General features: G+C 38.9%; 1 protein-coding gene across 9 annotated transcripts in view; it reads right to left on the reverse strand.

Moving 5' to 3' along the window:
• Positions 1–27,375, reverse strand: part of inpp4b (inositol polyphosphate-4-phosphatase type II B) — a 259,010-nt gene that overhangs the window by 111,958 nt on the left and 119,677 nt on the right. For all 9 annotated transcript variants that reach the window (XR_008361055.1, XM_053502915.1, XM_053502917.1 and 6 more), the window contains one exon: positions 24,073–24,152. Coding sequence is in view for 6 of the 9 variants with exons in the window: in XM_053502915.1 (XP_053358890.1) it covers positions 24,073–24,152 (80 nt within the window). In the remaining 3 variants the exon portion in view is untranslated. The remainder of the gene's footprint in view (positions 1–24,072; positions 24,153–27,375) is intronic.

Raw genomic sequence — 27,375 nt, forward strand, 5'->3', positions numbered from 1 at the left:
TCTTCATACCCTAAGTTAAACATCTCCACATATTAAACTCCGTAACTCTACACACCAACCGTTAGACCATACACCGATTCACAACCAGCACCTCAGATTAGAGCCGTTATGAAGCTTTACAGAGCAGAAGCAGCAGATATACATCTCAATATCAACTGTTCAGAGGAGAGTATCGTGTATTTTGGAGAAACATCAGGAAAGACCATGCAGTTAGAAAATGTGTCCAAACTTTTGACTGGAAGCGTACCGTATATCCTACAGTCTTGTATGATGACGTCCACCCAAACCTTAACATGGGGACGATGTTGTTTTTGATAAAGTGAAGTTGGGATGATCCAAAAACAATGTTGCAAGTACAACCTTAAAACAACCAAATATCGCACTTATAGCATTTATGGCGCCAAGTTCCGAAATCAGCATCAGGTAATCTTTCAGCAGAGTAAAGTCCGATCTGGGCCACTAGAGCGGCGCTGTTCTCTGTTTCCATAACCGTTAGCTGGACAGTGGTTTACAAGTCAAAGCCACAGATACGAAACTTGTCTGTTTATGGAAACTTGCTCAGGGTCGTTACCCAGAGCCAGGGCCAAGTCGAGTACTCTAACCTCTGGCCCACCTCTAGCCACCAAAGCCCTCAGTACTCGGAAGAAAATACTACGGCAATGTGAGAATTTCATGGATGTCTTCCAGTTGGGTTATTCGGTCAACATTATCTCAACGTTATGGCCTCAAAATTTCATCCAACGTTGATTCATTTTACCAAAGTAAGTCTAAAGAATCTAATGCTGACAGTGTCCCAATGTCCTGAACTTCGCCAAAGGAATGTTCCCTTAACATCCCAACAACCATGATCTCTGGCCAGGATCCCAAACCTACCGCACCCTTAACACGAGCAGTGATGACTCAGTTGGTTAAGGCTCTAGATTACTGATAGGAAGGTCGGGGGTTCAGGCCCCATCACTGCCATGCTATCACTGTTGGCCCCTTAAGCAAGGCCCTTAACACTATCTGCTCCAGGGGGCGCTGTAGACCAACTGCCCCTGCACTCTGACCCCAGATTCCTAACTGGGACATGTGGGAAAAAAAAAAAAAACTCTCTGTAAATTACATGCGACACATAATTGAACGATCCTTAAATCTCACACCAAATGTTCTCAGTCTTGCTCCTGGAGTCATGCATATTCAGTATTTTCCCCTGCTCTAACACAAGTGCTTCAACTAATCAGCTAATTAGCAGCATTTCCAGAGCTCAAGTGGGTTAGTTAGAGCAAAGAAAACACAAAAAAGTATCCAGGACTACAGGTTCTCCGGGAACCTGCGGCGCATACACGTACCTGTTTTCAGGCTCGCCAAAACGTTAAGAATGACTCACGGTTAAAACAAAGCTCCATCACAGGGACTCTGATAAGCTCTTTTGTGTGATCCATCAAACCAACACAATGCAGTCGGGCCTTGGAGTAAATACACGCCCTGTCGTAAAGTCATGGCTGAGTGTGCAACATAAGAGGATCTACAGAGCTGCTCGTTCATGCGGTTACGCAATCACACAGTATATAGTCCATGTCTGCAGGAGGCCAGCTCTAGACATTATACTTTAAATACTCTGTAGCAGCGAGGCGGTAAAAAATAGATGGAGTTTTATGGCGGCGGAGAGGCTGCTTGTTCAACAAGAGTACTACGCATGAGTACGACCGATGCGTCTTTAGCGGCTACGATGTTTTCAGTCATTATCACTGGTGTACAGGCTGCGTCACACACAAGCTCCTGAATAGCACCACGGGCAATCGAGCAAATTGCATGCATTATGCTGCTTCCCTTTTTAAAAAGCCTTTTTAACAACAACAAAAAAAAAAAAAAAAACAACACCCCATTGCAGTGTAAACATTTATAATTCACCGGCACGCGCTTGTACGTGGTTGTGTGTCATAACGATGATGGGAAAATTGTAGTTACAAAAAGATAGAAGAATCTTTTTCATTCCGAGGCTCATATTATCTTTGCTCTCCGTCAGTTTTTGTATACGCGGGTAGGTCATTGTACACGGTGATGCATTTCCGCTTCCGTAGTTCACCGCTCCATCAGAAGTGACTTAACCCCGGATTCATTTCTGAATAGTGCTCGGATGCGTCAGACGCTAAAGATAGAGTTCTACCTTGCATTTCAGTACACGAGAGGACACGGATAAACGCGAGCCCGAGCACCTTGTTTGATCTGTAACACACTCTGTCTCTGTCAAGATGCAACACACTTCCTGTTACATTATTTAAACTCATAATGCATAGTAATGGCCTTCGCTTCTTCACAGCCTGAACCTGCTAAGAAAAATACTGTGATATCTGATACTCAGTACAACAGCACAACCTCCAGCTTTTATGTACAAAAAATAAAACATTTATTATAAACAAAATATGATTTCTTTGCTCGGTAATGCTTGGTAATATTCGAACACAAAAGTAGCAGGATGCCGAGTGATACGGACATATAGTTAAACATCCCAGTGCTGTTATGCTCTATTATAACCCTCTTGAGGAATAACTATTCGCTATTTTTGAAAAACCTTACTCCAGAAGAGGTGCAAATGGGGACGGAGCCAACATCATATTAAACCCTATGGATTAGGAACTGGGCGTTACTCAAGTTCATACCGTATGCATGTGAAGGCGGGCGAGTGAACAGTTTTGGCAATACAGTGTATATTTATTAGTTATAATATATATTTATTATAAGTAAAATTGTCTAACATCATATTAAATCTACAGAAACTCCTTCCTGACTTTTCCCTATTAAAACTAAGCTCGCCGCGACGCCAGAGGACATGCACACAAATGTCGAAGAGAATTTGAAAAATGGAGAATTTGGGAAAGAGCAATCTAAAAGCGATCCATCAAAATAACGCAAGCGGAGACAGGACAGAACGTTGAAGAGGTGTGGATGCTCATAGCAGGTAGGCGTGGAGAATCTCATACACAGGCTGGTGGAAGAAACGCTGGAAATAAAAAAAATTATAATCCAAACATATAGTTTATGACTCATCCGTGAGAGACTACAAAGGCGAACAGATGACACCTGCGTGTCCCGCTTGGAAAAAAAAAAAGGCTGACTCTCCCTTGTGACGCGTCTCTCTTTATACATCTTTTACCAAGATTTGTTTGATAAAAACGCCAATTCCATTAGCAATGCTTTGAACCCAGACGCAGACATCTTCGTATAAAACAGTTACTTTGACCCTCTTCTTTGAACCGTGACAATAGCGATACAAAGTACAGTACAGTAGTATGACAAAAAAAAAAGAGGATGAAAAGATATTAGATCATGAGAAAAGTGCAGTCCCGTCATCATTCGCGTGATGAACCGTTCTCAACCTGATGTCGACTTCAAGTTCGCGTTGGAGTCTGACACAAACAAACTGACGCGAGCGCTTTACTGTAAGCCTGGCTAAAATTATAAATCCTGACTGCACTTATGCAAACTAGTTTTTCGTTTTGTTTTCACAGCTCCTCATTCTCAGGCACTTTAAGCCCCTAATGTGACATCTTGAGAAGCTTGTACTGGTAAAAAAAAAACATTTGTTGACCTTTTTCAAATCTTTAGTCCGGGCAAACACAGCCAAGTCACACTCGAGCTCCAGACAGGGAAGGTCAAGCAGACGGGGTGTGTTATCAGAGCTGTAATTTCAACTTGGCAGCACCAAGTGTAAGTGTGTGTGTGGTGTGTGTGTGTGTGTGTGTGTGATGTGTGTGGTGTCTGCATGAGGCCTGGCTGAGGGACGGAGGATTTGAAATGGCTGCTGATGCGAGTCATTGATATTGACAGGCTGGGTTGTTGGCATTCCGGATGCTAGCTGGTGGAAGTCTCAGGGATTAGATTCATTAGATCTTACACTGTGGCAGCCTCCTCCGGTGACAACTGCTGCTAATCCCCTCCATCCCAGGCCACCATCAATTCCTACAGCATATACTGTGTACCTCTGACCCTACTCTCTCTCTCTCTCTCTCTCTCCCTCTCTCTTACGGACACCTCTGAATGCTGTCCCTGTTAGCATGGTATCATAGTAGTTCTGTATATAGTAGCATTGCTTTCTTCCCCACAACATTACACTGATAAACTCTACATTACACCGTTACACCAATTAAACCACCTATACCTTTACCTGTAAGACATCTAACACCTATCTATCTATCTATCTATCTATATATATATATATATATATATATATATATATATATATATATATATATGTGTGTGTGTGTGTGTGTGTGTGTGTGTGTGTATAAAAAATATAACAATAATAATCAACGGTACTGCTCTTTTTATTACATTTAATATACTGTCTGTGTGTATGTACTATATATATATATATATATATATATATATATATATATATATATATATATATATATATATACAGACAGTACAAAAAAGGCAGAACAATTTAATATATATTATTTATATATATTATTTATATTATTATTATTTATATACTGTATGAGACAATTTTTAAATAATAAATAAACTGTCTCTCTTTCTCTTACTGCATGTACTCACTGCTTAGCCATGCTATATGTCATATCATAGGTATATATATATATATATATATATATATATATATATATATATATATATATATATATATAAATAATATTATTATTATTATTATTATTATTATTATTTAACCTGTATCACACACAACGTCATATTTGCAATTTTAGTAGATTTTGAACTGCTACATTTTTTTACTCACTACCTGTACTATGCCTTGACAATAAAATTGTACCTACCTACTGTACCTAAAGAATAATCCACTTGTACTGTATATGTCTAGTTTCTTCTACATATTTTATTTACATTTTTTTTTTGGCCTTGAAATTATGAGGCATAAATAAGATCAACAAAAGATAAACAGTATAATAATAATAATAATAATAATAATAATTATTATTATTATTATTATTATTATTATTATTACTATAATAATAATAATAATAAGAAGAAGAAGATCTACTATTTAACGGGCTCTAAAAAAAGAAGAAAAAAAGAAAACTGCTTTCATAATTGGGATCTACAGTATTTTTAAAGTTTAAGTAGATCCCAAAACTTTTGGCCAACCTAAGCAGGTCAATATAAGCTCCACTGATCCCTGGTGATATTGATTAGTATGCAAAATGTAATATTCATCAATAGTTTTATTTTACATGTGACACCCATATCTCTTTAAAACAATTAAATATTAAACATTTGCAGAGTGTCTGTACATGAATGTGTGTGTGTGTGTGTGTGTGTGTGTGTGTGTGTGTGTGTGTGTGTGTGTGTGTGTGTGTGTGTGTTCAGTCCCTGTCCGCAAAACAGCTTTTCAAACGCCAGTCATTAAACACTTAAGCAGCTCCGGATCCACCCGCCTACAAGACAGTGTCTCTGACAAACCCGGCTTATTAGAGTCAGTTCGGTGTCAAAGCCGCACAATCCCCTCTCCTCCCTCATGCTAGCATTAGCATAAGCCAGACCCTGTCTCTCCAGTGCGGCATGGCCTCAGCTGCCCGGCTGATCTTCAGGGATGCGATATCGCTGCCTGGGCGAGCAGTTAGAGCTGACACACTGCTCTTCACCCTCCCAGGCAGGAAATCGAGTGTGTTGGCTCCGGCACGATACGCTTGGACATGTAGAGGGGATAAGTGTATATACGGTTTGCCTGCACGCATGCGATAATTTTTTTTTTATCAAAGACAGGATGAAAATGTGGCAGTGGTGAAGATGTTCGGGAGATTTAATGCTTAGGAAAATCAGCTGAATAGTTTAAAATAACATAATAGGATAGTGTTAGAGAATCTAGTGCCGCCGGAGTCACCAGGATTCGCTGCCTTCGCTTGAAGTTTGAGGAACTTTTGTTCACTTTCTGTTGTTGTTAATGTTTCCACATGGATTCTGAGAAACAAATTACACGGAAAATTTTTGCTTATTATAAAAAGTGCTATACAGATAAAACCGAATGCAAGTACGATAAAAGCAGGGAAAGTTAGCTGCACGTTAGTTTAGCACTGCCACACCTTCAGGGTTGGAGGTTTACAGTAAGTCTCGCCTCTAGATCGTGTGTGAAGTTTGTTTTGATGGATTAAGCGGAATAGATAACTGATGGATGGATGGATGGATGGATGGACATGGAAGACCAGCGGTAGCTACCATACAAGTAGCCAGAAGGTGGTTAGATCCAATCCAAGGACTGCCATGAAGCCACTGTAACCCACAACTGTCTATATATTTTGATACTCATTTTCATTACATGTTTCTTTACTGCGCACATGACAATAAAAACTTGGAACTATACTGTAACTGGTCAGCCTACATCTACAAGGGGCGTTTAACTCAAAACAGGACTCGTGATGAAGTTCCTTGTGAATGAAGAGCGGCTTCAAGCTCAGAACAGTGATGAGACTCTTAGGTTCATTTTAAAAAAGGCCGTACGTCTGTGATTGATGATTCTAGCTGAGGTGGCTCGAAACCTACGGCGTTTCCACATGTTCGGGCCATTAAAGGAGTTCCTGGGAGGCCGGCGTTTTAGGCATGAATCAGGCAGACAGTCTGATCATGGCTCAGGCGTACTGAGAAAACGTTCTACCATGATGGTGTCCAAGCCTTAGTGAAACACCAGGATATGTGCATTAGTGTAGCAGAGGATTATACAGAGAGATAAAGGGAGTTTTTACTTTCTTTTTGTTCTGTAATTCTGTACAAAAGTATCAAAAGTCCCAGTTTGACTTGAACGCAGTGACCTTGGCATAAATAGGTTTTGCTGATTTATGTATTTGCAAGATACATATTTTGTCCTTTTAATTCCTAAAAGGCTTAAAGAGAAAAAGAGAAAAAGAGAGAGAGAGAGAGAGAGAGCAGGTGGTGAGCGAGAGCGACTTTTTCAAACTGCACTAAAGTAAGTAATTCTGTGGTGTTTTTCCACATATTATCTCTCCGACTGTAGTTCAAAGAAAAGTGAATTAATGGAAATTACACCAGAAACCGAGACCGAGCTCAAATAAAGGACGTGTGCGGAGCTGATTTATGATAAATCACCATGCAGGATCAGAGCTGATGCATCAAGACAAATTTAACCACAATTTAAAGCCTGAACAGATCAAGGATGAATACACACACACACACACACACACACACACACACACACACACACACACACATAGGGTAAACAGACAAAATCCAATATGACTTTAAATACAACTCCTGGTTGTGTGAATCCCTGGTTTTGTGTGTTTGTGTGTGTTTTATGCGAGTGTTTCGTAAATGATTTAATATTCCTTCTAATTTTATTTTGATTTATTTTAGCAGACCATGACCTTTCGACTAACGCCAAGAGTTACTGATGAACAGATGCATTGAGAAAATCTCAACCAAAACAAAAAAATCCTATTAAAAAGCCACACCTTTGGCCTTTCATAAGTCCCTGAAAAAAAAAAAAGGTTCCATCTGTCACCAAAATGTCACGCGGTAAAGAAATCAGGCTGCGTATATACGAATACAGATATGATGATAGGCGAGCTCATCGGACTCGAAATCGAGTCTTTTAATCGTTTAAACGACTGAAAGAAAAGCCGGTTTATCAACAACGGCAAGTTAGCATACGTGACGTGGCATAATTAGCGAAGGCGTAATTAGGGATGAGCTCAGAGGAGTCTCTAGCTCTTTGACAGCCAGCTGGGCTTCATACGGCAATCAGGAGCTGCATAAACGGCTCACCTGTGGAGCTTAAAGCCCCGGGGATGCGTGTGCCGGTGTGTGCAGCTGTCAGAACACACACGAATAAAAAGACGCGCACGCACACACATTGAAACAAACAAACCAAAAAAAAAAGAAAGCTTTCAACTTGAGAAAATGATGTTATTGATCTTCAAGGACTTCGGGAGCAGATGCTGGTTTTGTTTTCTTTCAGGTTTTCAATCTCGCAAGAAGTCGCAATTTGTATGTTCTACACTACTCCATAAAAAAACAAGAAGGTATTAAAATTTAAAAGGAACAGACGGCGTCTCTAGTACGGCTGCATCGCGCGGCACGTGCGCCGATCGTTACGATGATCTCAGGGTGAAGACTGCGACATGTACTGTACATGATCACTGAAACACAAAATGCTGCTCAACAGGTCTGTGAAGTGGAACTAAGGTGTCTTTAATGAACAGTACTTTTTGTTCCTAATAGCACTTGAAACCACAATCCACAGTTTTTAAAGTTTATTTTATTTGTTACTCGGCTTTTGGAATTGGAACTCTGGAGTGAAGTCACCAATAACCAGAAGTCGAGCGAACAACACTGGCTGGGATTTTATTATGGGAGGTGCAGCATCCTCTTTCGTCCCATCAACATCTGTGAGCTCATGTATGTGGAAGAGGGAGGATAGCACTTTAGATAAAACCGAACGTCTGTGAATGACGATCCCGGGTGGCAGAGGTGGCTTGGTGCCCACTGCAGTCGTTTCCATGAAGATTCAGAGCGTGGAACAACTCATACTTGAAAATGGACAAATAACATTTACCATCTTGCAAAAGATAGTTATCTGTCAGTGTGAACTGGACACACAATCATTCACCAACACCACTTGCACGTTGGGAGCAATTGCCACGTACAGACCTGACCTCACTCAAGGGCATTTCCACATATTTGGGCCATTAAAGGAGTTCCTGGGAGGCCGGGGTTTCAGACGTGAATCAGTTTTCTTTCTTGATGGTATCCAAGCACGCTGTTATTCTGCACAAGCAAAATCCCAGTTTGACTTTGTGTTTCCACGTTCAAACCCCAATTCCACAAACAAGCCCACTCTGTTTCTGTTTCAGCCACTCATCATCTTCCCTAATCGTTCTGAGTGCATTCATCACCATCGGTGAACAAAACACCTGAATACGACCGTAATGCGGTAAATGAGGAAGCCGCGCTCCATTTCACTCCTAACTTCTGCGTTCACGAGCGAAGCCAAGCTACAGTTCCCGTTCCCCTGAAGACAGATTACTCGCATGCCTTAATGAATTCAGGATGCAGGTGGAATTTGGCTCTCGCTGTGGATTAGGATTTGATGTAAAAGGCTGAGTAATTTTTTTTTTTTTTTCATAATTCCTGCATACATGTGCAAATGAGGAGCTGGTGGGAAGTGTATGAGGCATGTGAAGCGGCGGTGGTAAAAAAAAAATAATAATCAAAAATGCTTTACATAAAACGCTTTGAGTCTAAAGAAAGAAGTGAGTGTGTGTGTCGAGAGAGAGAGAGAGAGATTAGAAAGTACACACTTGGCAAACTCACCATGGAGCAGCATGAGAAAGTATAAAGTGTGTGAACGCTTCATGTTCAGGCTGCAGGTTTCCCTCGAACTCCACCACGGCGTGCACAGTCTCGCACGCTACAGCATCCGCCATGATAACACGGTTTCGAATTAATTGCCTTCAGCTTGTATCGCAATTTATTTACACGACTTGGATATCATGTTATTTATGAGTTAATGCGGTTTGCTTGTTGATTTCCAACGAGGCGACTAATGACTGCAGACTACAGCTTACAGAAACACAATCAGTCAATAAAAGAGATAAGAGGAAAAACAAAAGAATATACCGAGTGTGCACTTACACACGTACGCACACGCGGATAAATACCGCAGCCTCCTCCGTGATCATTTCTGTAGCGGGCGTGTGCATGGGTGGGTAGGCATTTTGTAGTACCTGTTCCTGTTTCGGCTGGGAAACCTGGAATTACTCTGCATTTTGGAGAACTGCGCTGACTACCGGATTGCTTTTACCGTGCCTTCTTTTGTGCGTGTGTCTATTTCTAAGAGGGAGCGAAAAAAGGGTGTAGTTTAAATGTGGGAGTGAAAAAAAAGGTGCAATCTGAAGGCAAAAGTGGTGTGTTCCTGTTTAGAGTAACTGCGTTTAGATAGAGCTATGGGGCCGCACAGAAAAGGCTGAATAACAATCGACCATGATGAGTGGTGGTGCAAAGTGCTTCAGTCCTCTACACTGATATGCAAAGCATTCCAATTCTTCACCAGCTCTCTCTCTCTCTCTCTTTCTCTTTCTAGGACTCTTAAACTAGGACTTGAGAAGAAATTTCTGATGAATAGGAAGTCCTTGTAAGACTTGTAGCACAGTACGGTGATGAGACTCTAAAACATTTGAACGGTGTAAACATTAAAAAGAAGGGCGTATGTCAGTGAACGACGATTCCGTCGTGGACATTCAGCGAACGTGTGATCGTTTAAAATCGACGATTACTTAAGAAAGAGACGCATCAGTCCGTGGAAACTGTACACAGACTCATTCATCAACACCACTTACAAGTTGTGCCTCTTAAAGACGTTCCTGGGAGGCCAGTGATCACGTCTCCGGCGTACTGAGAGAACGTTCTACCTTAATGGTGTCCAAGCACTAGTGAAACACTGGGATAAGTGCATTAGTGTATCAGCGGATTATAGAGAGGAATAAGGAGAGGTTCTACTCTCAGGACTTCATTTTTTTATATTTGTATATCAAAAGTCCAATCTTATGGTTACTGATATAGCCGCTGATTGGTCAAGCGGAGTCATGTGATTATTGTTAATTAAAAAAAATAAGTTACTCAAGTAAATGTAACTCGTTACTACCCACCTCTGCTCTGCTACATTTAAAATTAACAAACGAGTTCCTGTTAAATTTCGAATAAGCAGCTATAAACAGAAACGGCTCATATCTCTGTGAATCACTAGAGGAAAGCACGTAATGCGAAAGATCAGCCTGTGTTCCTTCCCAAGTATTCACGGTTAAATTAAAATCAGGCTGCTTAGTCACACAGAGAGGTATTATTAAATGCAAAATCCCATATTACACACTTCGGTGCACGGCTGCATTCGGAGCTTGCGCTTTTTAATTTCTTGCACAAGGTCAGCTGGAAATAATATCGAACTGGAGGGTTGAGTGCGACATATATATATAAACCCATTTGACCATATCGCACTCAACAGTATATATATATATATATACACACACACACACACACACATATATATATATATATATATATATATATACACTTCCGTTCAAAAGTTTTGGAACACTTGCAAATTTCTTTTTTTTTTTTTGTTTAGTGATTTATTTTCTACATTCTACAACAATACTGGGAATTTTTAAACTATAAAGTGAGAACAGTATTGCAAGAACAGTATCGTCAAGTGCATTCACAAAATCCGTCGAGCACCATAATGAAACTGGCTCCCATGAAGGCCGTCCCAGGAGGGCGAGACCAAAACCTACCTCTGCCGCAGACGAGAAGTTCATTTAGAGTTATCAGCCTGAAAAATGACCAATTAACAACCAGCACCTCAGATTAGAGGCGTTATGAAGTCTTTACAGAGCAGAAGTAGCAGAAACATCTCACCATCAACTGTTCAAAGGAGATTAAAGCATTTTTGGACGCCTTCAGCATTTCTTTACAATGTAGAAAGAAATAGATTAGAACGCTAATTGTTGTCCCCACATTGCCCGTAGTGTAAGCTGAGCTTTGTGTCTGAAATGCCAGTCTTCTAGGAACTCCTTAAAGCAATGATTTGTGAATGCACTGTGAATGTTGACGGCATGTCCATGGTTGTAATAATGGGAATAGATACAATGCTCACCACTGCCATTCACAGTCCCTAGTTGGACTACAGATGTTTCGAGATGGATGGACGAGATGTACAGTATATATAAAGCTGGGGGATAAAACTCAAAGTGAGAAGAGGCAGATGGTGCTTCCTGATGGTGCTGACATGATGACACAGAAAAAGCTGGCGAGTTAGACTCGGGAATAAAGATCCAGCTGACCTTAACCCGGATAACCTGCACTGGGAACTGAGCACATCCATGTCTATTCATTTCACAGAGATCTAAAAAGACACGAAATCACAGTCCAGGTTTTCTGCAAGCATGGATTTATTAACTCTCATTACCCTTTAAGCAAACTGTGCTTGATGTACGATGAGATCATAAAACAACAGATGAAACATTTCTCTCCACAGAGAAACACAGTGAAGCCACAATTTCACCGCTGATTTAATGGGGATATACTAACAGCTTCGGTGCCCGTAGAGCTACAAAGACCAGGGGTGTTCAAGTCAAAGCGGGACTTTTGATTGTGCAGAATAACAGTTCTGAGAGGTATAAAAAACACTCTGAAACCCTGACCTCCCAGGAACTCCTTCCAGGAAGAGAATGAGAGACAGATGGAGAGCGTGGAAGACAGAAAGAGGAGGATAAGGGAGAACAGAGACAAGGAGAGAGAGAGACAGGCTCATAGGCAGAGAATGGAAAAGGCAGAGAAAGAAAGAGAGGCATGAAGAGAGAGAGAGAGAGAGAGAGAGAGAAAGGAGAAAAAGAACAAAAGAAAAGAAAGACAGAGACAAATAAAGATACAGGGATAAATGAAACGGATAGTCATGGGTGGAAGGCAGAAAACGAGAAAAGAAAGAAAGAGAGAGAGAGAAACAGAGAGGCAAAAATATAAAGAGAAAGAGATAAGAGAGAGAAAGAAAGAGAGAAACAGGGAGCTACATGTTTAGAGGCAGAGAGAGAGAGAGAGAGAGAGAGAGAGAGTAATTTGCAGATGAAGAGTTATGGTTAATTACAGAACACACACTTTAATGTGGCACTAAAAAGACACTGCATGGATGAAACCAAAAACATTAGAGAGAAAAAAAAAACGAATAATAAAGAAGCGTTTACACTAAAGCATGTCGTATTTCTGGGTTTAGAAGACGCCGCTTTAAAAAGAGTGTCAGGAGAGGAAATAAATCACCTGTAATTAATCCTCACAAGCCCTTCATTAGGCTGCTTAAGAACAGCACGGATTTGTAACGCTGCCCTTTAGGGATCCGACCCGAAACCCCGAGCCAGTCGCACAGTCGAGGAGCGTTCATTCAAACGCCAAAGTTCAGTGTCACTGAAACATCTAAACACGTCCTCACTACTGACACACTGATCACCAACGATCTTAACATGCAGGTAAGCACAGATTTACACACACACACACACACACACACACACGTACCTTTTATTAAATTCTCAGTTCTGATGTGTTTATTCCATCCAGAAGGTCCAAAAAAAGATCTTCAAAGCTTCAACTATTATGTTTTCAAGACAGTCTCTCAATCTAGTGGAATCGACTGAAAACAGACGTTTCCTTTAGATACGGAAAGTGCTGTGTCAAACCTGAGCGTCACTTACAGAACGCTTTTCTTCTGCCGGGTTTAAAGATGCTGCATTAAAAAGCTTCCAACGCACATGCTTTTGTCTGCCTTTTAAAAAAAAAAAAGTGGCTCTTTCTTTCCTCAGCGTGCAGCAAGGATTGAAAAAAAAACAAAAAAAACAAAAACAACAAAAAAACGCCCGTCAATAAGCGCTGACAGACGGGAAAGTCGTGTGTTCAAACAGGCCTCGTCCCACCCAGCCCGTCATTCCGCTGTACTGTGTTTACTCAGAATGACTTCAAACCGATCATTACATCTTTCTCTATGAAAGCACAGCAAACACACACACACACACACACACACACACACACACACACAAAAACACGGCGCGGCCTGAAAGCTACGGCTTGCAAAGTGCAGATACAAGACTGGATCGCAGCTCTCGGTGTGAAGCTAAAGCGGTGACGCGGGGCGAGTCGGGCCTGCGGTGGCTTTCATGTCACACAAGAGGAACACCAAAGAGCGATGCATAATAGTACAATAGACGGCGATGGGAACGGGAAACAAACAGCAAGTAAAACATGAAACGATGACCTGCGAGGTGAGGACAAAAAGGGAAGCCCGACCCTTTCCTTGGACTAGATAAAAACACACACACACACACACGTGTGCACAGCAAGTAGATGCTTAAGTGAACAGTCTTTCTCAAACGCTGTGTGATGGAATATAGATCGGGACCATTTTCACAGCAAATAATTCCTTGAAAGATCTTCACGATAAAAGCCATACAAACATATAAGAGAATAAGATAAGAGAAACAAAACGTTACTAGAAAGTAGGATTTTAACTGAATGCAGGGACTTTTTGTTTTGACCTTTTTTTCCCCCACATTATATCGAATCCCATAGCAAATAGCACTTGTTCTGATTCACTTTCATGTTTGATACTGAAATCCAATTCAAGAAATAATATGAACAGCATATGATGTCCGAGTTCCTCTTCTAAAAAACCTCTTAGACTGTAAATTAACAACAAAATCGCCGAGCCATGTTTCCATGTAAGAACTTAATAAGGAGGTAGTAATGACGGCGTTGACCGGCGTAACTTACACTTGCAGATAGGAACGATTGGAAGGCGTCCTGACCGAGTGTCATTCGGACGGCACTGCTTTAAGTTCTCACAGTAGTACAGTATGAGTACTCTATCCAATTCCTCACACCACCACTATGTCGTGAAAAGCACCGTGTGCGTCAGGTGCATTTATAACAACGCACCAGATGTGATCAGCCCCTATTAAAAGCATAGCCGACATACTGGAGTATTAAATCGGTTCGATCTCATCTGACCTGGGGACGACAGGACAGACGTAATTAAGAACCTGACAGGCACATGACCAGGAAGTAGTATCAACTTACGGGATTAACTCAAATAATAAACCTGACGAATGCACACTTTCCTATTTTCATGCTTATTTTTAAGGACGCTGTGGGGACTCAGTTTAGACTTACAGTTCCACAGCGTTCCGTTGACTTCTAGCTGGGTAGGTCTGTAGACTAGTTTCTTTTTTTGAAGGTTAAATCAATTGAGCATTATAACTTGTTCAGGGTAGAAAAGCGTACTGCATTTTGAGGAACCAGTAGGGACCCTTTTTTCAACGCCAACAAAAGAAAAGAAAAAAAAAACACATGTACAAAGGCATTCATTCATTCTTTCATTTTCTATTCTGCTTATTTTGTGTAGGGTGATGGAGGCCTGGGACTTATGCCAGGGAGCTCAGGTTCACAACTCAGAACTCAGGGGACACCCTCAATGTTGGACGGACACTCATACACTCGCAGTCTATAATGCATGTCTTTGGACTGTTGACGTGAACTAGAGTAAAGAAACCCATCAAGTCCAGGGAGAAAAGGCTGGGGGTCAAAAACTGTAAATCAAGAAATCGTCTCCACAATGAAACATCCATCTAGGAACCTCTGTAGTCCAGTTAGGGACTGTGGACGCCAATGGTAACCATTGTACTGTATTTATTCCCATTTTTACGACCATGGTACGTAGGACCTCCGGAAAACATTCACACACACCTTCACGCACTATAGACAATCTGGGAAAGTCAATGAAACTAATCTGCATGTCTTTGGACTGTGAGAGGAGATCAATGTTCCCCGAAGAAACCCACCAAGCACTGGAAGAAAATGCAAACTCCATGCACACAGACCCCGAGGTGGGAATCAAACCTGGACCACGTAGGTGCGAGGTGACAGCGCTACAGGCCAAACCACCACCGCTATGAAGCATGCCTACTGAAATAAACTTCACTTGCGGTGGAACTATTCGCCGCTCATCTTTGTCAGTACTGCTACATCTAACATTTGAAAACGTTTCGGGAAATGATTGAATTGATATTCAGCACAGAAGCATAAACGTTAAAAGTGATGTTGCTTATATAAGACATTTCATTTTTTTAATAATCACATCGCCAAATAATGAAACGTTGTGGATGGTTCAAAAAGTTGTTAAAATGTTTATTAAGAAAATAAAATGTTTTTTTTTTGTTTTCGCAAAACTAAGCATCAAAATGGGAAAGTTTGCATTCGTCAGGTTTATTATTTGAGTTAATCTCGTAAATTAAAAAAATATATATTTTTAATTATTATTATTATTTTTAATTTATTATTTTATTATGAAAAATAAGCATCAAAATGGGAAAGTTTAAATTCTTCAGGTTTAGTATTTGAGTTAATCTCGTAAGTTTAAAAATTATTATTTTTATTTATTATTATTATTTTTAATTTATTATTTTATTATGAAAAATAAGCATCAAAATAGGAAAGTTTGAATTCTTCAAGTTTATTATTTGAGTTAATCTCGTAAGTTTAAAAATTATTTCTTTTAATTATTATTATTATTTTTTATTTATTATTTTATTATGAAAAATAAGCATCAAAATAGGAAAGTTTGCATTCTTCAAGTTTATTATTTGAGTTAATCTCGTAAGTTTAAAAATTATTATTTTTATTTATTATTATTATTTTTAATTTATTATTTTATTATGAAAAATAAGCATTAAAATGGGAAAGTGTGCATTTTTCAGGTTTATTATTTGAGTTAATCTCGTAAGTTTAAAATTTTTTATTTTTATTTATTATTATTAATTTTAATTAATTATTTTATTATTAAAAATAAGCATCAAAATAGGAAAGTTTAAATTCTTCAGGTTTATTATTTAAGTTAATCTCGTAAGTTCATACTACTTCCTGGTGCCAAATGTGAGTCAGAGCAAGACGTTAGTCAGGGTGAGATTTTCCCGCTCGATGAGAAGGAAAGAGTCACACAACCTCTAGGCTAAACTCCTTGGCTTGCGTTTCTTTCAGATTAGCCTTGTTTGAAGTTTTTTTTTTTCTCTAACTGTACTTGCCCCTGTGAATACTACTTGTACTGATTTCATGCTGCCTCTTTGATTCCATCTCGGGTCAGAGTTTTCCAATAACGTTTCACATTAACTGTGTTCGACTCGGCTAGCATTGACGTCGTAGCAAATTCAATGTTGCTCCTGTGTATACAATTCTCCTCTTTTATCTCCACAATTTGTCCAAAACTTAACCGAATATCATTTTATTAATCTTATTTGACCAAAAAACAAAAAAAGAAACAGAAGGCAGAGCCTTAGGAGGTCAGAGTTAAGAGTAGTGTCTGATATCCGTTATACGCCACACCATGAACACGGGAGATCCGGGGTAAGATCTGATCAGTGTGAACGTTGCCACGCTCGGTTTGTTCTCCGGCTCTACAAAATGGATCCTGCGTTCTTTTTTTTTTTTTTTCTGGGAAAACGTTTCAAGCTGCATCAGACGTATGACATTTCTTAAAGTGACAGCGCTGCAATAGAGTAGAGTGCATCCCTGACTCTCAGATCCTCATAAATAATAACTGAGACACAATGGAACTGATCCCAGGTGAGTACTCAGTGAGCAGCTCTACATGCAACCCATATGGATGTGTGCTTTCTTTAGATGAAATGCAGACAGATCTCTGACTGATTCATCCATGAGACGAAGCTCCTGAGATACTTTCTTTTTTTTAACACTGCGTTAGGAGAAATGCTTGAGTTTATAATTTCTGGTTGGGATTTTATTAGAGATCATACGATTGGTAATGGATACTAGGAATGCAAATATTATAAATAAAAATTATAATCATGAATATTTTGGTCAATAATGAGATCCTGATTATGGGCGCAGTCGTAGCTCAGGTGGTTAAAGCTCTAGGTTGTGTATCCGAGAAGGTAAGGATCCTTTTTCAGAGATCACAATTATTTAACACGAGTGGGTTTTGCGGGATTAAGACACTCTCCCGCAAACTGGAAAGATGTGATGGGTTTCTAAAAGGAATGCAGCACAATAATCGTTTAATCTCAATTATCTTGTTTTCATAACCTTCAAAAGTCATAATTGTAATTCAAATTGAAATTCGATTAACTGCACAGCCCTGCTATCCAAAAAAATATTTTAAAAGGAAAGAAATGTATTTTAACGGTGCAGTCGTGGCTCAGTTGGTTGAGGCTCTGGGTTTCTGATTGGGTCCCTTGGTTGGGTCACTGTTGGGTCCTTGGGCACGACCTTTAACCCTACACCCCATACAACAGCAGCAGGTGTTGGAAATGGAAGATCTGTGCCAGATCTGGTGGTTTAAATTTATTTGTCTAACAAAAGTAATGGGTTAGAACCTTACCAAATGATAATATAATGAAATAAAAAAAATAATTATGATTTTGTCCAAACAATTGAGATATAATTTAATGTTAGCGTGAAGCACTTGAGCACTGCTTTAATAAAACGTTTTCAGAGATCCTTAAATAAGACTTAATTTATTAAACCCTAACTAAAGTCTAAAATTTAACTCTTTCTGGCAACATTAAGTCTGTGCCACAGATTTGTGAGTGTGTGAAATTGAACTGAATTAAACCTCGATCTGTTTATCAGAGCGACGAAGCACAGCGGTGACGTCCGCCAAAACCGACCGACTTTACTGCATGTTTTTATGAGCAATTAAGCTGGAATTGTAAATTGTAAACACTGTCTGAATGGTTATTATGATTTTCTTAGCTGCAGAAATGATGCTGCCATATGGACAGAGTTATAATAAACCATGTATAAACGTCTGATGTCGTCCTGATCAAAGTGCTTCGGAGGAAAGAAAAGCGACAGTAGTTCCAGCGTCTCTTCGTCAACGAGCGTTCTGCCTAAAAGCTCACTCGAAATTAGTTATCATGATGTAATACCAATTTCCGACTCTTTCCTGCTGCTTCTGAAAGAACATGAAGTGGATACTCGGCCTGGTGAACTGCCACCACTGTGCTACTCCTACGTTTCGACGACGTTCATGAAATGCCTACGTGTTTTAGGATGTCGTACGAGGCCGAGAGACGGATGCGATTAGTAAAAGCGCGCAGCCGTGGCTTTCAAACTTTTCTTCGTCGGAAGAACTGTGACTCATTCGTCAAAATCGCGGCTGCGATGGAAGTCTGCGTCGATCTAAGAGCGCCCGTGTCTCTGAGTTCTCTGAGCGACGAGATGCTTGTAATGTGGTTGAGCAAAACTTTTTACTTAAAGAAGGTGCAAATGCTTTTCTGCATGATAGGAAACTACTGCTTTCTTTGTGATGGCCTATATTGTTGTGGCAGAAAGTGAGAGTGAGTGAGAGAGAGAGAGAGAGAGAGAGAGAGAGAATCTAGGCCAGGCAATAACTTGAGCCGTTCTTCCTCCTTAAGCAAGTTAATCAGATTTTTTTAGTCTCACTGATGATAATATATAGTAAGCCTGCTACTTTATATACAGTAATTTATCGCATATGGCTGTTCGTATGAAAAATACAAAACGACGAGCAGCTATATACAGTGTGGAACAAATTAATTTCACTGTCAGGTTATGGTTATTAAATTCCACACATGTAAATAAACAAAAAAAAAATCAGTCATTATGTACAGTATAAAGGGTGGAAACAGAAAGCAGAGAGACTTCTGTTTTACGTTACATAAGGAATGAGTTACTGTACGCACAGTAGTTACAGTATCTGGTTTGCGTAAAGGAAATTCATGGGTGTAGGTCAGTAAATAACACTTTTTTTTTTTTCATTTCAAGCCACCACACAAGCAACAAACAAATCATCCTGTGCAAAGCATCATCATTTAATATGAGTTTTTGGCAATGCGGTTGGATGTTGGCTGAAGGCCAAATCTGCAGTAATTGCCCCAAATTGGCTCATCACTTGACTAGGTATAACACCTATAACATCGGTAATTGACTGAAATCCGTCATTTGGTGCGAGCGCCTGATTATACCAAGCGTATCATGCTGCACACTCCTCATCCACGCTCAGGAATCATACAGAACCCTTGTGGATGGCCGTCATGCACACCTACCTGTATCGGCAAAACAAAGTAGGGGTGCTGTTATATAAGGTATTAGGTGTTGGGGGGGGGGGGGGGGGCGGTTTGGGGTGGCGCAAAGTGAGACAGCACAGGAAGCTAAGCTAGTCTTGTGGTTAGTTGCAACTGATTACCTAATTCTTGAGAAAGTACAATGTTAGAAGTGAAAAACATTCCTGAAAACACTTGACGTCATACAGACTTACAGGGGCGTATTTTTTTTATTGTTTTTTGCATGGCGTAGTGCCAGCCTATCCAGAAGGAATGTTTGGTTGTTGCACCGTTAACGTGGCACCATTACAGATGTTGTGACACCATTTGGTATTAGATTAACTTTGAAAGTTCTTACAAAGAACTACTTTAATGACCATTGTTGGAAACCTGCTGTTAAACACTAGTACACGCATACACAGTATATATACATACATCCCACCCTGTAGATACTGCTTATCCATCGTTTCTTAAGCGGTCGGGCTGCCAGCTCTTCACCCGATTGTCCTTCACACACTACAGGCAATGCATTAACACCAATGAACCTAATCTGCACATCAGAGCACCTGAAGCAAAGCCACCAAGCACACGGAGAACATGCAAACTTCACACATACAGCCCAGAGGCCAGAATCGAACCCCAGCCGTGGAGGTGCGAAGAAAAAGTGCTAACCACTAAACCATGGTGACACCTTAATGCATAGTTATATTTACAGCCTTGTCAAAGAACAAGTGCCACTAAATAACTCCTCCAAGGTAAAACATACCAAACAACTGTAATTTACCAAAACAATTAAATAAAAAAATATCAGAAGTAATTTGAGAGCTACAGAAGGAATAAACAGGTACAGTAACATTACAACTTTGAGAGATCCATAACATGAGATACAGTACATGTGCTGTTTGTGGGAAGTTGTTGTGTGACATAAATGCTATAAATAAAGGTTAAAATTTCATTGTTTCGAGGTTATATTTGCTCTATATTACTCTAACGCGCTACAAAGTACCACCCAATACTGGTCCTTTAGGATGCCACTTAAAGTGAAAAAAAAAACATGATGAAGTGCCCTCTAGGATGCTGGTACACATGAACATAAACATGAATTGCCTTCTAGGATGCCGCTTCATGTGAGAAAACATGGTGAAGTGCCCTCCAGGATGCCCATACATATAATAAAGCACGATAAATTGCCCTTTAGTGTATACAAGAAAATAAAATTTGAGTAAGCTCTTCTGTGCAAGAAAATGTAACAGAAAAAAATAAGTTGATGCCCTCCATGTGCATCATGTTTTTTTTTTTTCCCAGTGCCAGTTAGCCTGTGTCCACCTCTGCCAAGCCTTAGCTTGCTGCTTGTTTGCTAAAAGGGTGTTACATTACATCACTTAAAGCCTACACTTATTTCACTACTTATCACAGTCCTGCTTCTCTTTTCCTTTTCTCTTCAGTGCCGTATATTACCCACTCGGCTTTTTAAGATTTGACATTTCCGTCTGCTTAGTAAACATCCTTTAGTAATCTCGCTCAAACCTCAGAATGTCGAGGGTTTGTTTAATACCTGTTTAATCTGTCTTACTTGGAACTACGTCTCTGGCTAAGTGTGCACTCAGACCGATGATGTCATTGGGTGTTTCATTTCTTTTTTTCTTTAGCATTTTGCTTCAATGTTAGTTTGATGGTCTGTATTTCTTTTCTTTTATTGTCATTGACTCTTGTTGAAGAGAACTCCATCAGCTTGCCTGTTGAGTATTAAACAAACCCACAACCTGGGCGTGACACAGCTGCCATATCATGCAACTTAACCCAATAATGGTGTGGTTAAGGCAAAAACTTTAATGTCATCTACCTTGTAATTTCAACACACCCTTTTATGTTTATTAGCACATGACAACTATTGATCTTGATCTTAGTTTTTAAACAGGAAGACGTCTGACATAAGAGTAATTCTCAAGAGTGGTTTTCATAGGAACCATTGGGTATAAAACTTAAAAGCGTATACGCACAACCCAGCAGGTTATATATACAAATAAAAATGAATGGAATTTATTTGAATTAAAGTGGAAGTGACCCTTTTTCTTACTAACTATATAAATGTATGAATTACAAATTCCATTCCTTAACAATAGCCGCCTTGCAGGATTGATCTCTATCGTTCATGAACCGTTCCGTAGGCGTCTCCGGAAAAGGCGGTGAGTAAACTCACACCTCCACCTCTGCATTGTGAGCAATACTGACGCTTATTTCCAAAGTAAAGGCTTATAGATGCTGAAGAGATTTTCATTGCATCAGGCTGGATGAGTGTGCACACTGAGAATGACAGCGGAGGAAAGTTTTTTTTTTTTTTTTATCTCTGAGCTGCTCAGGCGAACTGGCCTGCCATCAGCCCAATGTGAACCGCCGTCCCTGTCTCGAGCTCGGTGTTGATTAGAGGAAACTTTCAGAATGAGTGCATCTTCCGTCCTTTCATCCTCCAGTTTAGGAGAAGTGCTAATGTGACACTTCGTAGGGGGTTTAAGTAAAAGACAGAGATAAAGAGAAAAGGAGAGGAAGGCGAAGGCGTACAAACACAAACACACACACACACACACACACACTAATCAGCCCAGGATGGAGATGGAGAGTGTGTATGAGAGAAAGAGAGAGAAGGAATAGCTGGGAGAAGAAGACACATAGACAGATTGGGAGTGACGTTATGAGAGTCTCTCTCTCTCTCTCTCTCTCTCTCTCTCTCTCTCTCTGGATATTTGTGCCGCTGGAAATCTTTGGACGCTCCTCGAATAAAAAATAATCTTGATGTTGAAATCTCACACTGGCCTTATCTATGTGTGTGTGTGTGTGTGTGTGTGTGTGTGAGTGGTTCCTCTTCCTGAGAAGCTATGAAAAGCTATAGAGTTATGCTGAGTGATTTTAATTTTCATATCTAAGATAGCCTTTCTATCTCTCCAATCATCTGTGTGCATGTGTAAATGTGTGAATGTGTGTATTTAAAAAAAACTCAGAAGATGCGTGGATATTTTCAGGTTGCATCTGAAATTCAGATTTGGTTCTGTCTTAGGGGCAGATTATTTATTTATTATTAATAAATAAGAATAATGTGTTAATAATATCAATAACAACAATAACAACAACAACAATAATAATAATAATAATGATAATAATAATAATTTATGTATTTTTTGTTTTCTTATTTCTTTGTTTATTTAAAGTGTGTTTCTTTAAAGTGTAAAACATGTATATAGAGTCAGCCCCTCCCCCCAAAAAGATAAAAAAAAAAATAATAATAATATATATATATATATATATATATATATATATATATATATATATATATATATATAATTTTATTTTTTTTTTGGGCGGGGGCTGACTCTATATACATGTTTTACACTATATATATATATATATATATATATATATATATATATATATATATATATAGTATTTATTTTTTTAAATGTTTTAATAATTAATGTGTTTCTGTGCAATGATATTAATATTATCATAATATTATGGTAATCGTATGATAATAATTTTAATATTATATTAATATAATATACATCATATAATTTTTCTTTAACTATTCTCAATTTGTTCTTTGTGTATGTGTGTGTGTGTGTGTGTGTGTGTGTGTGTGTGAGCAGAGCCCATTATTAAGAATTTAGAAAGTTCTGCACATGCTATATGAGATGAAAACAATATGACAAATATCACGTTCCGTGATATCTGTGATATTAAAAGTGTTTTTTTCTCTTAATTAAAAAGATTATGCCAAGTATTCCTGGTAAGATAATGACATCAGATTGACCTCGCTGCTTTCTTATTCCTCTCTCAGGGTGTTTGCTTGTTTTTAGATCAACAGGGTTAAATAACTTAACTATTTGGTAAATAAAGGTAATAATCAGGGCACATGCCGTGAATAAACATACAGTACAGATATAAACTTCTACTTTGATCTTAGATCTTACAATATCATTGTTTTTTTTCATTTGATCTGCTCACTTCCTCTTAACATCAAGTGGTACAAAGTTCTTGGCTTCCCCTCCGAGCTCCTCAGATAATCCTTTAATGTTTCCTAATTGACTGAGTCACTTCTGACACGCCATCTCTCCAGCCGTCTTCAGACGCGTCTGCACGGTGACAGAGAACAACGCGACACGCGAGCAAGAAGCATGTCGCCAGGTCTCTGAAGGAGCTTCACTCATCACTGTTTGCTTTGATCAGCGGCACTTAGCTGACAAAGGAATGCCTTCGGGGATCTCGTATTGTACGACGCCAAAGTACACTGTGCATGAGTGATGGGAGAGGAGCACGGGGGAAGAACTCGTGGAGTGCAAGGTGCAAACTTTCACCTGTACTGTACATAATGCTTAGCGTGCAAAACTACAAACTAAACGGAGACTTTTAATCAGCTTGTCAAACTCATTGACCCCTTATTCCAAGGAATGGATTGCGGCCCGAGAGGACTAGGACTTCCACGGACGCTCGGACTCACCTTAAGCTGAGAGAAAGCTGCTGGTCCTTTGACTTGATTAGGTCGGCTACGGAGAAGCTGGCACTGCCCAGGAAACTGCTCTGTGGAAGACAAAAGAGGGGATTATGCAAATCTAATCCATTCTACAAATATCCTAAAAAGACTATGGCTTATGCAAACTATACACTTTGCTTAGCAAATAAAAAAAAGGCAGCATTGTGCAGCATCAGAACGTCTGCAGCACATTTCAACACTGCTTTTGCTAATTTTTAAAAAAAAAAAACCCTGACGTTCTCCTCAGAGCAGGATGCAAGCACACGAGCTGGTGTAAAGATGATCGAACATGTGATCTGCCCTCTGCTTCCTGTCGGTCAGCGCCGCTATAGTGCACACACAGTGCTACAGCATGTGATGTTCAGCTGCACCACAGAGCCGCACGACAGTTGGTCATTTGAATGCCGTTGAGCAAGAAGATGAAAATGAGGATACACGCTCACGTTTAAGGACATTCACAATGACAGATTGACTTCACCATCCCAAACAAACAAATAAACAAATAAACCAACTAATGAACAAACCATGCCACAGGTAAACTGTACACACACACACACACACACACACACACACAGACTTACTCACTGTTAGAGAGCACCTGCTGTTCAGGTCCTACCATGTTATGACCAATAGAATCCTATTAAATGATCGATCAACATCGTTTACGCAATGCAGATAAATAAATCATGCATTTGTAGATTCAAATGACAAAAAAAGGCATTTTGACATAATTTATGTTATAAATTAAGTGAACCTTTAGTGATATTAACCCGAGTGCAATTTTACAGTCTAATTTATTTATTTTGGGCCGGGAAATGTATGTTCTTATTGTTCTCAACAAACTTTTTAATAAAATAATTTATTAAAATGATTTTTTTATATAATGATAAATGATTTATAAATGATTTTTAATAAATAATTTTTTTTCCTTACCATAATCAATAATAAATATTATTAAAATAAATATGATGTGTATATCATATTTATTTTAATAATATTTATTATTGATTGTGGTAAGGAAAAAAATAATATATATATATATATATATATATATATATATATATATATATATATATATATATATATATATATATGTCCACTCTGTGATTTTAGGGGAACTGCCTCTTTGAGAAACTGTCTCATCAGTGACATCACCGTTATCATTTTGTCTTACTTCCAACAATTGCTGCCAATTAAGTTAAATTAATTGTTTACACTTATATGTCTTAATCTTTCTCATATTGTGTTTGTAGTTTGATGTTGTCAAGTTTAACATTTGCAATCTGTCATACTGAAATATTAATAAAAATAAAAAACATAATAATTGCTTTTAAATTCAAAATACAGTACCAGTCAAAAGTTTGGACACACCTTCTAATTCAATTTATTTTTTTGTTTGTTAAGTTTTGTGATTTATTTTCTTCATTCTGCAACAATACTGGAGATTTCAAAACTATTAAATAACACATGCCATTAGGTAAAATCAGTGGTCAGTTGTTATTTTAAGACATGAACGTCGGCTGTTCTGGAACAGTTCCTGCAGGAACAGTATCGTGTCGAGTGCGTTTACAAAACCCATTATTGATAACACTGTCTCTCATAAAGACCTTCCCAGGAAAGCAAGACCAAAACTGACCTCTGCTGCAGAAGATAAGTTCATTCGATTAACAACCAGCAGCTCATATTAGAGCCGTTATGAAGCTTTACAGAGCAGAAGCAGCAGATATACATCTCAGTATCAACTGTTCAAAGGAGATTATTGTGTGTTTTAGATAAACGCCTTCAGTACTGTTTTACAGTGTAGAAGAAAAATGAAGATCAGGAACAACCATGGAGTTAGAAGGGGTGTACAAACTTTTGACTGGTAGTGTATAGGTGATAAACAATGAATTGGTAAATTCATTTGGTAAATGAAGGTCCACCATGCGCTCGTTAAAGCTAAAGTTAGGGAATAAAGGGCATGATTTTTAAAACATTTGGGATTGACTTTGAGAAGGGGACAATATATCCTTCTGAAAATGTACATTTAGTTATGACTTGATAATTTATAATTCAGTAAAGAGTTTAATCTACTTTGAATTTGTCCTGAACAGGGTGGACATTTTGCAATCGGCTCATATATTGTCTTCATGCAATTTATTTACAAAAAGTACTGGAGCTTGACCAAACTGCATTTCCAATAGCCTAAGGTCTACCTAATAAAGTAGATAAGATAAAGTTACATTTATTTTTTTGTCTCAATATTATTATATTATAATATTATTCTGAGGTCTGAAATCCACTTTATAGTAATACGGCCACACCTAAGAGCTGCTGCTTTAATTATTTAATTATTACTTAATTGTTTGTCACATGTACTGTACCTTACAGCACGGTAAAGTAATTTTTTCATATATTCCAGTTGGGGTCAGTCAGGATACAGCGCCACTGGAGCAGACAGGGTTATGGGCGTTGTTCAAGGGCTCAACAGAAACTGCTCAAAACTGTGTTGGGGTTTGAACCCCTGACCTTCTGTACAGTAATCCAGTAACCTACAGGCTTACCCGATTGAACCACCACTGCCCTACGATACTCCTTTACTCCTCTGTATCTGTATATGTAACAATTAATAATCACTCAGAAGAAAATGAGCTCCCATTTGAGCCTAGTTCCCTTCAATGACAGTCATTTATCAAGTGGAGACAAACAGGTTTAGACAAAGTCATTAGTGCGAGCGTTCACATTAGATTCACATTAGGAAATTCAGGACCATGCTTGAATCCTGCTCGTAATCCTGATTGATTGCATGCAAATTTATACGCAGGAAAACTAACCAAAGTGAACTTTGACTTGTTTAAACTTTAAATAAGATAATTTCTAAATATAAAGAATATACTGTTAAGTTTACTTACAGCGTTTAGCATGCGCCCTTATCCAGAACTACTGTACTTTAAAAAAGTGCTTTATCAGAAACACATCCTCATGGTAGATCACTAAGTCTGTTCCATCAACACTAAACAGTACCATAAGAGTTCCATCCAGAACAATTTGTGAAAACTTGTGGTTTTATATGATTTTATTATTTCATTATTTAAATGCCGCCGATTATGCAAAATAAACTCATTAGTCATTTCCATAAATGTTCATAAAACAGTCAAATATGTCAAAAAGGGGAAAAAAAGATTATAATCAAGATTAATCACCCCCCCCCCCCCTCTTGTGACCTCATATAAGAAAGTCCCCTCCCCCGGCTTGTTGCTCAACTCCGCTGATCTGTGGCAGGATGTTTGA

The sequence above is a fragment of the Clarias gariepinus genome, chromosome 8, assembly GCF_024256425.1.
Source record: "Clarias gariepinus isolate MV-2021 ecotype Netherlands chromosome 8, CGAR_prim_01v2, whole genome shotgun sequence".
In the NCBI taxonomy this organism is placed as follows: Eukaryota; Metazoa; Chordata; class Actinopteri; order Siluriformes; family Clariidae; genus Clarias; species Clarias gariepinus.